This window comes from Scyliorhinus torazame, chromosome 15 (genome assembly GCF_047496885.1).
Source record: "Scyliorhinus torazame isolate Kashiwa2021f chromosome 15, sScyTor2.1, whole genome shotgun sequence".
Classification (NCBI taxonomy): domain Eukaryota; kingdom Metazoa; phylum Chordata; class Chondrichthyes; order Carcharhiniformes; family Scyliorhinidae; genus Scyliorhinus; species Scyliorhinus torazame.
In genome coordinates this window covers 97,319,730-97,333,444 of record NC_092721.1, presented here as the reverse complement: position 1 = coordinate 97,333,444, position 13,715 = coordinate 97,319,730, and the positions used below count along the sequence as shown (strand labels likewise).

Below are 13,715 nucleotides of genomic sequence, written 5' to 3'. Positions count from 1 at the left end.
GATGTTTGCTATTTACAAAATGCACTGCAGTTACTCACCCTGGCTTCTATGATACCATGTCAAAGGAATTGGATTGGGACACCACCACTTGTCACACAGTCCTGACTTGGAAATATGTTGTCATTTCTTCTTCATTGTTGAGTCACGCCACGCGCACTGCAATGTTCAAGAAGGTAGCTTTGCCACCATCTTCTCAAGGGTAATTAGGGATGAGCAGTAAATGCTGGCCGAGCCAGCAATGCCCACATCCCATGAATGCATAAAATATTGTAGCTGAGGTAACTCCTTTATTTTGTGATGACTGCAGGAATTTCACATATATATTGTATTATGTGTATTTGATGCAGTAAGGGTTAAAAGCCTGGGTTAGTGTGCTGCAGTAATGTTTTTTTTAAATCCTGGTTTGAAAGAGAGCTAGGCTTTTTGGCAACAAAATAAATAATTAACTCATTTTAAAAGTATGGGCTAATGGAATTTAGTGTCTGGGGAGTAATAAATTAGAGAACAAAAGAGTCCCGATTTGGGCCCGGCAGTGCTGAGAATGACACCGCTATTTAACGGGACTTTGCCATTTTGTTTGGCTTTGGCGAAGAACACCCCACTAAGGCTGCACTTACTTCATTTCCTGACGAGCTCAGCTCACTAGTGCAGGAAGAGTATTTGTTGATCTGGGTAGCATTCCAACCCCCCGCCCCCCTGCACCCAACTTGCCTCTTAGGGGGTACTCAATCCCCCCTTCACCCCACCTCTTTTGGGCAAGGCACTCCCGGGCCTAACCCCTGGCATGGGCAACCTGGCACCTTGGCAGTGCCAACTGGGCATACTGGCACTGTAAGGATGTCTGGGTGCCGCTGCTAAGGTGCCAGACTGGCAGTGGCATGGTGCACTGGTGTCAGCAGGTGTGTGTGGGTGTAATGCTGCCCAGAGCCCGACTGCTCAGGGGCCTCTAATGCCTGGGAGACCCCTTCCCCCCCAGGTGCCATTTCACCTGTTCCATGTATCTGGCCGTTCGTTCCTGGGCCCCGGGATAATACGGTGCAGACCTATTTAAATGAGCCTAATGGCTCATTTAAATATGTTTATCTGAATCTTAACATCTCGCAAGACCTCATTAAATCTCACAAGGTGTTTCAAACGACATGGGTTGGATTATCCGCTGCCGGGAATCGTCATTGCGCCGGCAGCACACCCACACCTGGGGATTTCCTGATGGCATGGGGCTGCCCACAATGGGAAATTCCATTGGCCGGCTGGCGGGACGGAGAATCCCGCTGTCGAGGGGGGCACGTCAGAAAACTGATGCGGCCTGATGGGGATTCCCGCCTCATGAATCTCATGAGAGGCCTCTCTCAAGATTCAACAGCCTCATCACGTCACCAATTCGGGTGTGACAAGGCCTTTAAATCGTGCCCATTGTGTTTAGCCTTGGTATTAGATAATGTAGTTAATGGGAGGAACCAGGGGCTGAAGCAGTCAGGTGTTGAGTTTCATCTTCTGGGGAAAAAAACAGTTTAAGATTTGACTCTAAACAGACCAACAGCTTCTGGAAAAACAGTCAGTTAAAGATTTGCCTGTGAACAGGACAGGAGCTTTTTGACAAACCGTGGTTTACTAAAGCAGTCGAAACACTTGTCAAGAGGGAGAAGGAGGCTTTTGTAAAGATGAGACATGAAGGTTCAGTTAGGCGCTCGAGAGTTACAAGTTAGCTAGGAACATTACAGCGCAGTACAGGCCCTTCGGCCCTCGATGTTGCGCCGACCTGTGAAACCACTCTAAAGCCCATCTACACTATTCCCTTATCGTCCATATGTCTATCCAATGACCATTTGAATGCCCTTAGTGTTGGCGAGTCCACTACTGTTGCAGGCAGGGCATTCCACACCCTTACTACTCTCTGAGTAAAGAACCTACCTCTGACATCTGTCTTATATCTATCTCCCCTCAATTTAAAGCTATGTCCCCTCGTGCTAGACATCACCATCCGAGGAAAAAGGCTCTCACTGTCCACCCTATCCAATCCTCTGATCATCTTGTATGCCTCAATTAAGTCACCTCTTAACCTTCTCTCTAACGAAAACAGCCTCAGGTCCCTCAGCCTTTCCTCATAAGATCTTCCCTCCATACCAGGCAACATTCTGGTAAATCTCCTCTGCACCCTTTCCAATGCTTCCACATCCTTCCTATAATGCGACGACCAGAATTGCACGCAATACTCCAAATGCGGCCGCACCAGAGTTTTGTACAGCTGCAACATGACCTCATGGCTCCGAAACTCAGCCCCTCTACCAATAAAAGCTAACACACCGTATGGCTTCTTAACAACCCTCTCAACCTGGGTGGCAACTTTCAGGGATCTATGTACATGGACACCGAGATCTCTCTGCTCATCCACACTGCCAAGAATCTTACCATTAGCCCAGTACTCTGTCTTCCTGTTATTCCTTCCAAAATGAATCACCTCACACTTTTCTGCATTAAACTCCATTTGCCACCTCTCAGCCCAGCTCTGCAGCTTATCTATGTCCCTCTGTAACTTGTAACATCCTTCCGCACTGTCCACAACTCCACCGACTTTAGTGTCATCTGCAAATTTACTCACCCATCCTTCTACGCCCTCCTCCAGGTCATTTAAAAAAATGACAAACAGCAGTGGCCCCAAAACAGATCCTTGTGGTACACCACTAGTAACTGGACTCCAGTCTGAACATTTTCCATCAACCACCACCCTTTGTCTTCTTCCAGCTAGCCAATTTCTGATCCAAACTGCGAAATGACTCTGAATCCCATGCCTCCGTATTTTCTGCAGTAGCCTACCATGGGGAACCTTATCAAACGGTTTACTGAAATCCATATACACCACATCAACTGCTTTACTCTCATCCACCTGTTTGGTCACCTTCTCAAAGAACTCAATAAGGTTTGTGAGGCACAACCTACCCTTCACAAAACCGAGTTGACTATCTCTAATCAAATTATTCCTTTCCAGATGATTATACATCCTATCTCTTATAAACCTTTCCAAGATTTTGCCTACAACAGAAGTAAGGCTCACTGGTCTATAGTTACCGGGGTTGTCTCTACTCCCCTTCTTGAACAAGGGGACAACATTTGCTATCCTCCAGTCTTCTGGCACTATTCCTGTAGACAAAGGTGACTTAAAGATCAAAGCCAAAGGCTCAGCAATTTCTTCCCTAGCTTCCCAGAGAATCCGAGGATAAATCCCATCCGGCCCAGGGGACGTATCTATTTTCGCACTTTCCAGAATTGCTAACACCTCCTCCTTATGAACCTCAAGCCCTTCTAGTCTAGTAGCCTGAATCTCAGTACTCTCCTCGACAACATTGTCTTTTTCCTGTGTGAAAACTGACGAAAAATATTCATTTAGCACCTCTCCTATCTCCTCGGACTCCAAGCACAATTTCCCGCTACTGTCCTTGACTGGCCCTACTCTTACCCTAGTTATTCGTTTATTCCTGACATGTCTATAGAAAGCTTTAGGGTTATCCTTGATCCTACCTGCCAAAGACTTCTCATGTCCCCTCCTGGCTCTCCTTAGCTCTCTCTTTAGGTCCTTCTTAGCTAACTTCCTAGCTAAAGGCTGGAAAGTTAAACAGGAGTCTGAGACAGACAAGTATCTGAAGGCTGTTTCATGACCGGATTTCTCTCTCTCTCTCTCCAATCAGTCTTTTAGAAGGGACTCTATTCTATTCAAGTATACAGGTAATCTTGTGTCTGCTAATTGTGTTTAAAAGTGGATTTTGACCTGAGACAGGTTTTGCTTAAGTGGAGCTAAAAAGATAGGAGTTAGGAGTTTGTGTTTAATTTCACAGTTAAGCATTGTTTATTGAGTAATTGTAAGCTATTTTGTTGAATGGTCAAGTTATTTTAACCATGTGTCAGCAATAAAGTTTGTTTTGATATACCATATATCCCTTTTGTGTGTGAAATCACTCCTGGAGCATAATATCCTTACCTTACAGTCGTAGAAATTAAATTAAATATTGGGGTTTCTGTCCGCTATCTTAGCAACTGTTGGGGTCTGGTTCTGGATCGTAATAAATTACATGTGGATTTCCCAATGCAATTTGCAATTATATTATAGTCTAAAGCTTTTCATAATTTCAATGCATGCATTCATGTTGTAGTTAAATGGTTCCAATAAAACTTTTAGCACCGTGGACATGTTTTAAAAAGTGATGCAATGAAATGCATCCTTATCACCTATTGGCTAGTAAAGAATGGCTGCCTGTGACAGTTGGACAGAATGTCGAAATACACTCTCTTAATCAAATTTTCTGTGCAACAAGAGTTAATCTGCATCCAAGATCCAGCAATGGCAGCTGTTACCATGCATACGGTAATGCTTAAATATGGCCACTGCTTTATTGTGAGCTAATGTTGATTGATGCTGAGAGTTTGAAATGTGAGCATATTCCAATCACCATCTTTCTGAATGCCATATCCCATTCACTCTAAATCAAATCCAATCCCTTTAAATACCAATGTTGATGCCTAGTTTTAGATTATGATCAACTTTACATTTGCGCCCTTCAAATGTAGGCTTTTTGTGTAGAATAATCCCTTTCATCAAAAACAATGTTCTGTGCAGATGATTCCTTATAATATTATGTGTATCTGATTATCCTTGATAGCACAGCTCACAAATGAAAGTGGAAGACTTGCCAACCCTTTGGATTTAAAGTGATTGATCCGGATTGAAAGGCCCTTATTCAAATTATAGCAATTGTCTCATCGAAACACTAAAGAATATGCTTTCATTTTTTATTTAATACAGCATTTATATTCAAACACTACAATTAAGAAGCCTGCCGTGCTTATTTTGTCACTGTTTCTCCATTATATTTAACAGAACTGATTCACAGTTTATAGCTTAGGTCATATGGTCAAAAGTGCACTTATTCTTGCATTCATTACAGACTAGATGATGCTTGTAAAATAAGCAAAATACTGTGGATGCTGGAATCTGAAACAAGATCAGAGGAAGATGGAAAAACTCATTGATGCTGCCAGACCTGCTGTCAGGGGGGGAAACAGATTCTGTTTCACTCCTGATAGATGATGGCAGACCTACTGAGCTTTTTCAAGGTCCTCTGTTCTTGTTGAAGATGCATGTGTTAGTTCAGTAGATATTTCTGTTTGGCCTCGAGGCAATCTGCACTACTAGCTATTGAACATATAGGGTGCGATTCTCCGATGCCATGCCGGTTGGGATAATCGCCGATCGCGCCATTTTCCACGCGATGCCGGTCCGACGGCCTACCGCGATTCATCCAAGCGGCGAGATCGGCCCCGTCGAGTTCTGCGCGGCGCAGGCCGGAGAATCGCCCGAGACACCCAATATGGCGATTCTCCGCTACCCCCGCTATTCTCCGGCCCAGATGGGCCAAAGGCCCGACAGCGTGACCCCAGTTCACGCCGTCGCCATTCACACCTGGTAAATAAAGTCGGCAGCCAGTCATGCTGGCTGACGCTGAGCAGTGAGGAGGTGAGCGGACTGTTCCAGCGCTCCTGCAGACCGGGTCGGCTTCCCCGAGAACGCTGCGGCCAACGGGGGTGGGTGGGTGGGAGGGGGGGGTGAGGGAGAGTGTGGAGGTGGGAGGGGGGTGAGGGAGGGAGTGGAGGTGGGAGGGGGGTGAGGGAGGGGTGTGAGGGAGAGTGTGGAGGTGGGAGGGGGGGTGAGGGAGGGAGTGGAGTTGGGGGGGGTGAGGGAGAGTGTGGAGGTGGGAGGGGAGAGGGAGAGTGTGGAGGTGGGAAGGGGGTGAGGGAGGGAGTGGAGGTGGATGGGTTGTGAGGGAGAGTGTGGAGGTGGGAGGGGGAGGGAGAGTGTGGAGGTGGGAGGGAGAGTGTGGAGGTGTGAGGGGGCGGAAGGAGAGTGTGGAGGGGGTGAGTGAGGGAGTGGATGTGGGAGGGGGGTGAGGGAGAGTGGAGGTGGGAGGGGGAGGGAGTGTGTGGTGGTGGGAGGGGGGAGGAAGAGTGTGGAGGTGGGAGTTGGGGTGATGGAGGGAGTAGAGGTCGGATGGGGTGAGGGAGGGAGTGGAGGTGAGAGGGGGGTAAGGGAGAGTGTGGAGGTGGGAGTTGGGGTGATGGAGGGAGTAGAGGTCGGATGGGGTGAGGGAGGGAGTGGAGGTGGGAGGGGGGTAAGGGAGAGTGTGGAGGATGTCGTCCATTCGCGGATCCCACATGTCAGCTGCCCTGATATGGCAGGCCGGTGACGAGGACACGGCCGCAGGTTGTCGTGTGGCTGAAGGGCACAGGCGAGTGGCACACTGGTGAGGAGGACGGTGTGAACTGACCGTTGGACGCAGACAGTGACCAGGTGTTAGGCTGGCTGCATATCTGCAGCGCGACGAGGCCACCGGGACACACAGGGATCCCATGCAACCCGGCTGGCGAGGTGTGGAAGAGCCTCCGTGTAACATGTCGTTTCTCTGCCCCCCACCACCCTCCTGCAGGTCACCATGTTGCCAACCAGACAGCGATGTTCACTGCCGTGGTTGGAGCCGCAGCTCTGCAGGTGGCCATCCGGCAGCGTAGACTGCGACGGCCCACAGCGGCTGCAGATGCAGTGGTTGCTGCTGCAGCAGAGGGGATGGCCGCGGAGTGGCCCGTCGTCGCCGCGCAGGCCGCAGGCGCTCAGGCCCGGAATGTCCAGGGAGATGCCGAGGGGAACATTGACCCCCGGACGGCGAGGAATGCACAGGAGGCGGGCACTGATATTGAAGTGCTTGGGGGGAGGGGGGGGGGGGGGTGGAGGAGGAGGAGGAGCCACTGATGGTGGTGCCAGGGCGCTACAGGCGTCCAGCAAGGCTGAGGGTGTACCGTGACAGAATGTCGTTCGAGGCACTACCGGACATTACATGCAGGAGGAGACTACGGTTCAGCAGGGAGATGGTCGCACATATATGCCACCTCGTGGCGCACCTCGCGCCACTTGGAACGGGTGGAGGACATGCGATACCAGTCTCCGTCAAGGTGACGGTGGCCCTAAACTTTTACTCTACCGGCTCCTTCCAGGCGCCGAGCAGGGACCTATCCGGGATCTCACAGGCATCGGTCCACAGGTGCATCAGGGCTGGGACTGACGCCTTGTATGCCATCGCGGACAGGTACATTAAATTCCCCGAGAACAGCAGGAAGCACGGGCACGTGGATTCGCCAAGGTGGCCGGTATACCGATGGTCCAGGGTGTCATCGATGGTGTGCACGTCCCCATGTGCCCGCCTGCAGACAACAGGGAAGTGTTCATGAACAGGAAGGGCGCATACTCCATGAACATTCGGGTGGTGTGCGACCCCCACATGAAGATCATGCACGTGTGTGCAAGGTACCCCGGGAGTGTGCATGACGCTTACATTCTGGCACAGTCGTTCATCCCCGCAATGTTCGATGGATGCCCCCCTCCCCCCGGCTGAGTGGCTGGTTGCTGGTCGACAAGGGCTCTCCGTTGAGGTCATGGCTGATGACGCCAATACGGAAGCCTCAGACCAACGCGGAGAGCCTATACAACGAGGCCCATGCAGCAACCAGGGGTGTGGTGGAGCGGTGCTTCGGCCTGCTGAAGATGCGCTTCAGATGCCTGGACCAATCCGGAGGGGCCCTGCAGTACCATCCCGACAGGGTCGGTCGCATGGTTGTGGTCTGCTGTGCGCTGCATAACATAGCCATGCAGAGGGGAGATGACCTGGTGGAGGAGTCGGAGAGAGGACCCGACGGCACCGGAGCTAACGCAAACGAAGGGGAGGAGGAGGAGGAAGAGGAGGATGGCGTGCATCAGGGTGGGGGGAGGGGCGCAGGACACAGACACTGCCCGGGCGCTGGTTACGTCCAGGAGGCTGCACGACGGCACCGCCGAGGACAGCGGGCACGCGACGCGTTGGTGGCTGCACGGTTCACGCACCGTGGGGGAGGGACTCGCTGAACACTGCCACTTGCACCGGCACCACACAGCACGACCCCCCCCCCCCCCCCCCCCCCGGACCCACCCCGGCACCCCCTCCCCTGCGTTCACGGCACCAATTCCACATCACCTTACCACTGCGGCACTACGGGATTGCACAACAGTGATGATTGGGTAAGCAGGTGTGATCAGTGCCATGTTGAATGACGACAGCCCGCTCTGCGATGAGCTATGAGCTCAGATTCGCCAGCCAAGGTCTGACTCATGGCTATAGCTGAACCATGCACTCCGGTGGTCACAACGTTCATCACGGACATTTCATCACTTGCCCGTGTGGGGTAGCTGACGTCGGAGTGCCGAGGGCTACGGTGTCCGATTTTGGGAGACAGGGGGGAAAGGGACAGCACATCTGGCATCGACGTTGAACTGCTCGTTAACCCCAGCGCCACTCGGTCACCCTCACGAGCCCCCTGGCACCGGACATAGCACAGAGTCTTACAAGATAAGTGCAACAGTGAGTTTAATTGTGACATTCACATACAGATGCCCTACCCCCTACAACTAAACTGTGCCCTGCGCCCGTGCCAACTTACTATGTTTCTAACTTCTTTGCCTTACAGGCCCTACCACTACGTCTAGGTGTGTTCCCAGATGGTACAGCAGGAGTGGAGGCGAACTGCTCAGAATCACGCCCTGCGATATGGCTCCCCGTCGGCACGCATTTCCTGTGGCGGCCCGACTTCGATGGGCCAGGCTGCTCGGCGGGCGTGCTGGGTGGCGTGGTGCCACCCTGTCCTGTCCGCTGCCCACCTGATGCGCCAGGGATGAAACGGGGGAGGCCGGTGTACCGAGACGTCCCTTGATGGAGCTACCGGGAAGGCCCCAGAACCTCCTCCTCCCTCGGGAAGCCCAGTGGCCCCCTGGCGTCACTGTGGGATGGAGGTGCAATCGGAGACATGCCCCGTCGCACCACCGACACCTGGCGCTGCCAGTCCTGGAGGCCTGCAGCGGTATCGACCACGGTCCGAATGTTCGCAGAGACGGAGTCCAGGGAGTGCGACATTCCTGTCAGGGACTGTGCAACCTCAACCTGTGAGTGCGCTACGCCATCCATCACGTGCGCCAGGCGGTCTATGCTCTCCGCGACCTACTATTGGGACTGTGCCATCGCCTGCTGGGACCAGGCCATGGCATGGTGAGACTCGGCCAGGGCCCGGAGAGCGGCGGCAATGTCGTGTTGGCTCTGGCGCATGGCTACCTGTGAGAGGGCAGCCCTCTCCTGGGCCATGGATGACGCGTGCAGGTGAAGCCCAACGCCTTGCAGAACCTGACCCATGGCCGAAACCGTTTCATCCATTGCCTCCACCGCGGATGCCACCCGTGCGGTGTCGGCCTGGTTGGCCGCGATGAGCGGCACCACTCCCTGCTCCTGGATGCGAATGGACTCCTTCAACTGCGTGTCCAGGTCCTGGAAGATGGCCCTCATCCCGTTATTCAGTCCCTCGGTGTCCACATGCATCGGTTGTCCGGGTGGGTCAAGTACATCCAGGAACCCGGGAACCGTCTGGGTGGCAGCTGTTTGCTGGGCCTGGGCTGCCCTCCGACCGTCCAGCCCCTCGGCTGCTCCAAACTCCACCTGCTGTACCGGCTCGGCTGTGTGGTGTGCACCAGACCGTGACCCGGGAGCCTCATCACTTATCTGCCCAACTGAGGTGAGTGTCTCTGCGATGGTGGATGGTGTGGCAGACGGCAGTGCCCCTAGCTCGAGGTCATCATCCGTTAGGAAGTCTGGTGTGTACTGGTCCCCCTCATGGCCCGGATCAAGGTGCATGCGGGCCATGTCGTGTTGCCCTTCAGGTGAATCCGCGGACTGTGTGGCCGTTCTCTGTGCGTCATCGTCACTGTCCGTCCTGTGGCCCTCAGTATTGTCTCTGTCCATCGTATGTGCGTCTCCGTCCAGCGTCCCATGCTGAGAGGATGGCCCTCCTGTCCGACTGACTGCCACCCTCTGGCGTGCGTCCCTGGGTGCGCTTGAGGTTGGAGATGGTCGGCTGTGTCTTGGCCGAGACGACCCTGGACGTTCGGCGGCTGGCCCTTGGGAACACAACGAAACGGGGTTCATTAGACATGCTGGGCCGGGTGTATGGTGGTGGTGGGGGCAGTGTGTGAGGGGGGGAGGGGATCGAGGGTGCAGTGGCATGTCTGAGGGTGGAGGGGATCGAGGGTGCAGTGGTCAGTGTGTGAGGGGGAGGGGATTGAGGATGCAGTGGCCAGTGTGTGAGGGGGGAGGGGATTGAGGGTGCTGTGGCATGAGTGTGAGGGGGGAGGGGATCGAGGGTGCAGTGGCCAGAGTGTGAGGGGGGAGGAGATTGGGGGTGCAGTGGCCAGAGTGTGAGGGGGAGGGGATCGAGGCTGCAGTGGCCAGAGTGAGGGGGGTGATGACGGGCTGAGTGGGGGTGGGGGGGTGGTGGGGGTGGGGGGGGCGAGGACATGCAGGGTTGTCTCACTTGCTTCTGCGCCTCCGACCTGGCATGTCGCGCCCTCCTGGGTGGCGGATCCCCCAGCGAGGTCCAGGGCCCTCTGTTTGTGAACATTTAGGGGGTGCAGCACAGGAGAACCCCCTCCGGTTCTCATACGCTCACGTTGGTTGTGAGCTGTCTTGTCCTGGGGTGGGGGGGGGGGGGGGGGGCGGTGTTGGATAAAGCATCACAATTAGCTGGGTATCATCAGGGTGTGCAGATGCAGATATAGACTATATAGGGGCTGGTTTAGCACACTGGGCTAAATAGCTGGCTTTGAAAGCAGGTCAGCAGCACGGTTCAATTCCCGTAGCAGCCTCCCCAAACAGGCGCTGGAATGTGGCGACTGGGGCTTTTCATAGTAACTTCATTGAAGCCTACTTGTGACAATAAGCGATTTTCATTTCATTTCATTAATGCTGGGTGAGGAGACAGTTGGAGCCACGCCATGGCATCTCTCCAGGGGGGTGTCCCGGTGCTTATGTGGGTCGAGTACAACGTTGTGCACCCTGAACGCCCACCCCCACCCCACTTACACCCCTCGTACCCGGGTTGGAGGCGCAGAAGCAAGTGAGACAATCCTGCATGTCCTCACCCCCCCCCCCCCCCCCACCCCCACCCCCAAACCTCCAGCCTGTCATCACCCTCCTCTTTCTACCCAGTAGAGCTCCAATCCCCAAAGATTCTAGGAAGGGCGGTGCGGTGGCACTGTGATTAGCACTGCTGCCTCACAGTGCCAGGGATCCGGGTTCAATTCCAGTCTTGGGTCACTGTCTGTGTGGAGTTTGTACGTTCTCCCTGTGTCTGCGTGGGTTTCTCTAGGTGCTCCGGTTTCTTCTCACAATCCAAAGATGTGCGATTTCGGTGGATTGGCCATGATAAATTGCCCCTTAGTGTCTAGGGATGTGCAGGTTAGATTATGAGATTCCGGGAATAAGAGGAGTGGGCAAGGGTGGACATTCGAAGGGTCGTTACAGACTCGATGGGCTGACTGGCCTCCTTCTGCACTGTAGGCTATGACTCTATGATGTATCTTGCTGACCTCCATTGTTATCGGACTAAAGAGTTCTCAGCCATTAGAGTTTTAAAAATAATTTCACAGGTTGTGGATGCCGCTGGCTCGGCCAGCATTTGTTCCCTATCTGTAATTGCTTTTGAAATGGTGGCGATGAGCCTCCCCGTTGACCGCTGCAGGTCATGTGGTGTAGTTACACCCACAGTGCTGTTAGGGAGGGAGTCCAGCATCTTGACCCAGCAGCAATGAAGGAACGGTGATATAGCTCCAAATCAGGATGGAGTGTGGCTTGGAGGGGAAATCAGCACTTACTTTAACAAAGGATTTTACAAACATTAATATTTATGGATTGACATGTAGCTAAAGTAGGCTAATAGTAAAATGTGGAAAATTATGATTTGATTGTTTTTGCCTCCTTTCTAGATCCCTAGTCCTGATGATGGTTATGAGGGAAAATCCCTTTACCAGAGTTGGTATGAGAAAGATCCTTGGACAGGCTACAAGGAAGCTCCCAGGTCAGCCAAACGTTTAACGGAAACATTTCTAAATTTGGTAGTGAGTTGGGACTGCCACGGGGTTCCCAACAGTTGACCCGGCAAGGCCGTCACCAGTATCAAACATTAATGGGTCCACTTAATGAGACCCCACGGGCTTTACGCCGCAAAGGACTGTCCCGCCAGCTGATTTGCCGAGACCTTGCTCGCCAACTCCCCACTAGCAAACGGGAGCAGCACTTAAACTAATCATTTTAAAAATAAATTTAGGGTGCCCAATTTTCTTTTCCAATAAAGGGGCAATTTGGTGTGGCTAATGCACCTAACTAGCACATCTTTTGGATTGTGGGGGTGAAACCCACGCAGACATTTTTTTTCATTAAAAAATAAATAAATTTAGAGTACCAATTAATTTTTTCCAATTAGGGGGCAATTTAGGGTGGCCAATCCACCTACCTTGCACATTTATGGGCTGTGGGGGCGAAACCCACGCAAACACGGGGACAATGTGCAAACTCCACACGGACAGTGACCCAGAGCCGGGATCGAACCTGGGACCTCGGCGCCGTGAGACTGCAGTGCTACCACTGCGCCACCGTGCTGCCCTAAACCAACGCAGACATGGGGAGAATGTGCAAACTCCACATGGACAGAGACCCAGAGCCAGGATTCGAACCCGGGTCTTCAGCACCATAGTCCCAGTGCTAACCACTGTGCCACCATGCTGTCCTCACTTGAATTAATCTAACGGCATCTCACGAGATATCGTAATCTGGATCCCCCTCACAATGGGTGGGACCTAAATTTGCATATTTAAGTGTGTAGTTAGACATCTCTCCGCAAGAGCTAACCACACCCTGGGATATAACTGCCTCACCGAGACGACCCCAGTCAGGCACCACTTAGCACTGAACTCCAGAAAAGGGGACCAGTTGGAATGGCATTTAGGTGGGAGGTCTCCCAGGCGATCGGAGTACCCCGGGTGGTCAGTCTCTGGGCAGAATGCCACCTGAGCACCCTGGCAGGTCCACCCAGGTGCCAGCCTGATACTGTCAGTGTGCCAAGGTGGCATTTTTACCATGACGGATATCGGGTCGGGGGGTTGCCCTCCCCCTATGAGGTGAAGTGTGGAGCTTGAGGACATAGGGGGGGGCTAGTGTTGGGAGATCGAGAGATCAAATGACGCCCTGATCACTTCCTGCCCTGACAGGTAGAGCTCAGTGAAGGAAATGAAGATAAGTGCGGCCCTGACCAGGCCTTTCCTACAGAGGCCTGAAAAATTAACAGTCCTGTTCAATAGTGAGGTGGTTTCTGGTGCTACAAGTGCAGGGGAACACCACGCTAAACCCACCCACAACGGGACTCTAGTTAAATCATGCCCCATATCTCCAATGAACTGACCAATATCTAGCTCAGCATTGGTGTTGCATAAAAACAAAACAAGAAGACCCTTCTTAATGTGTACTGCATATGCTCATTTCACACCATTGCCACATGAATTTTCCTATCTTTTGGAAGGGGATCTATAAGCAATTGTGCCAAATGAGGCCAATTGCCAACCAACAATCTGGTTTATTTTACAAAGAGTATATGAATTAACCAAATGTAGTTTTCACACATTCACCAAATGTAGAGATTTAATCAACTTCCTATCACTGATTTTATTATTATTGATGTGGAGATGCCGGCATTGGACTGGGGTGAGCACAGTACGAAGTCTGACAACACCAGGTTAAAGTCCAACAGGTTTGTTTCGATGTCACTAGCTT

At 52.5% G+C, this 13,715-nt stretch overlaps 1 protein-coding gene across 4 annotated transcripts in view; it reads left to right on the top strand.

Annotated features, from left to right (window-relative positions):
- Positions 1 to 13,715, top strand: part of naalad2 (N-acetylated alpha-linked acidic dipeptidase 2) — a 189,975-nt gene that overhangs the window by 116,676 nt on the left and 59,584 nt on the right. For all 4 annotated transcript variants that reach the window (XM_072476461.1, XM_072476459.1, XM_072476460.1 and 1 more), the window contains one exon: positions 11,876 to 11,967. In XM_072476461.1, coding sequence (XP_072332562.1) covers positions 11,876 to 11,967 — 92 coding nt within the window. The remainder of the gene's footprint in view (positions 1 to 11,875; positions 11,968 to 13,715) is intronic.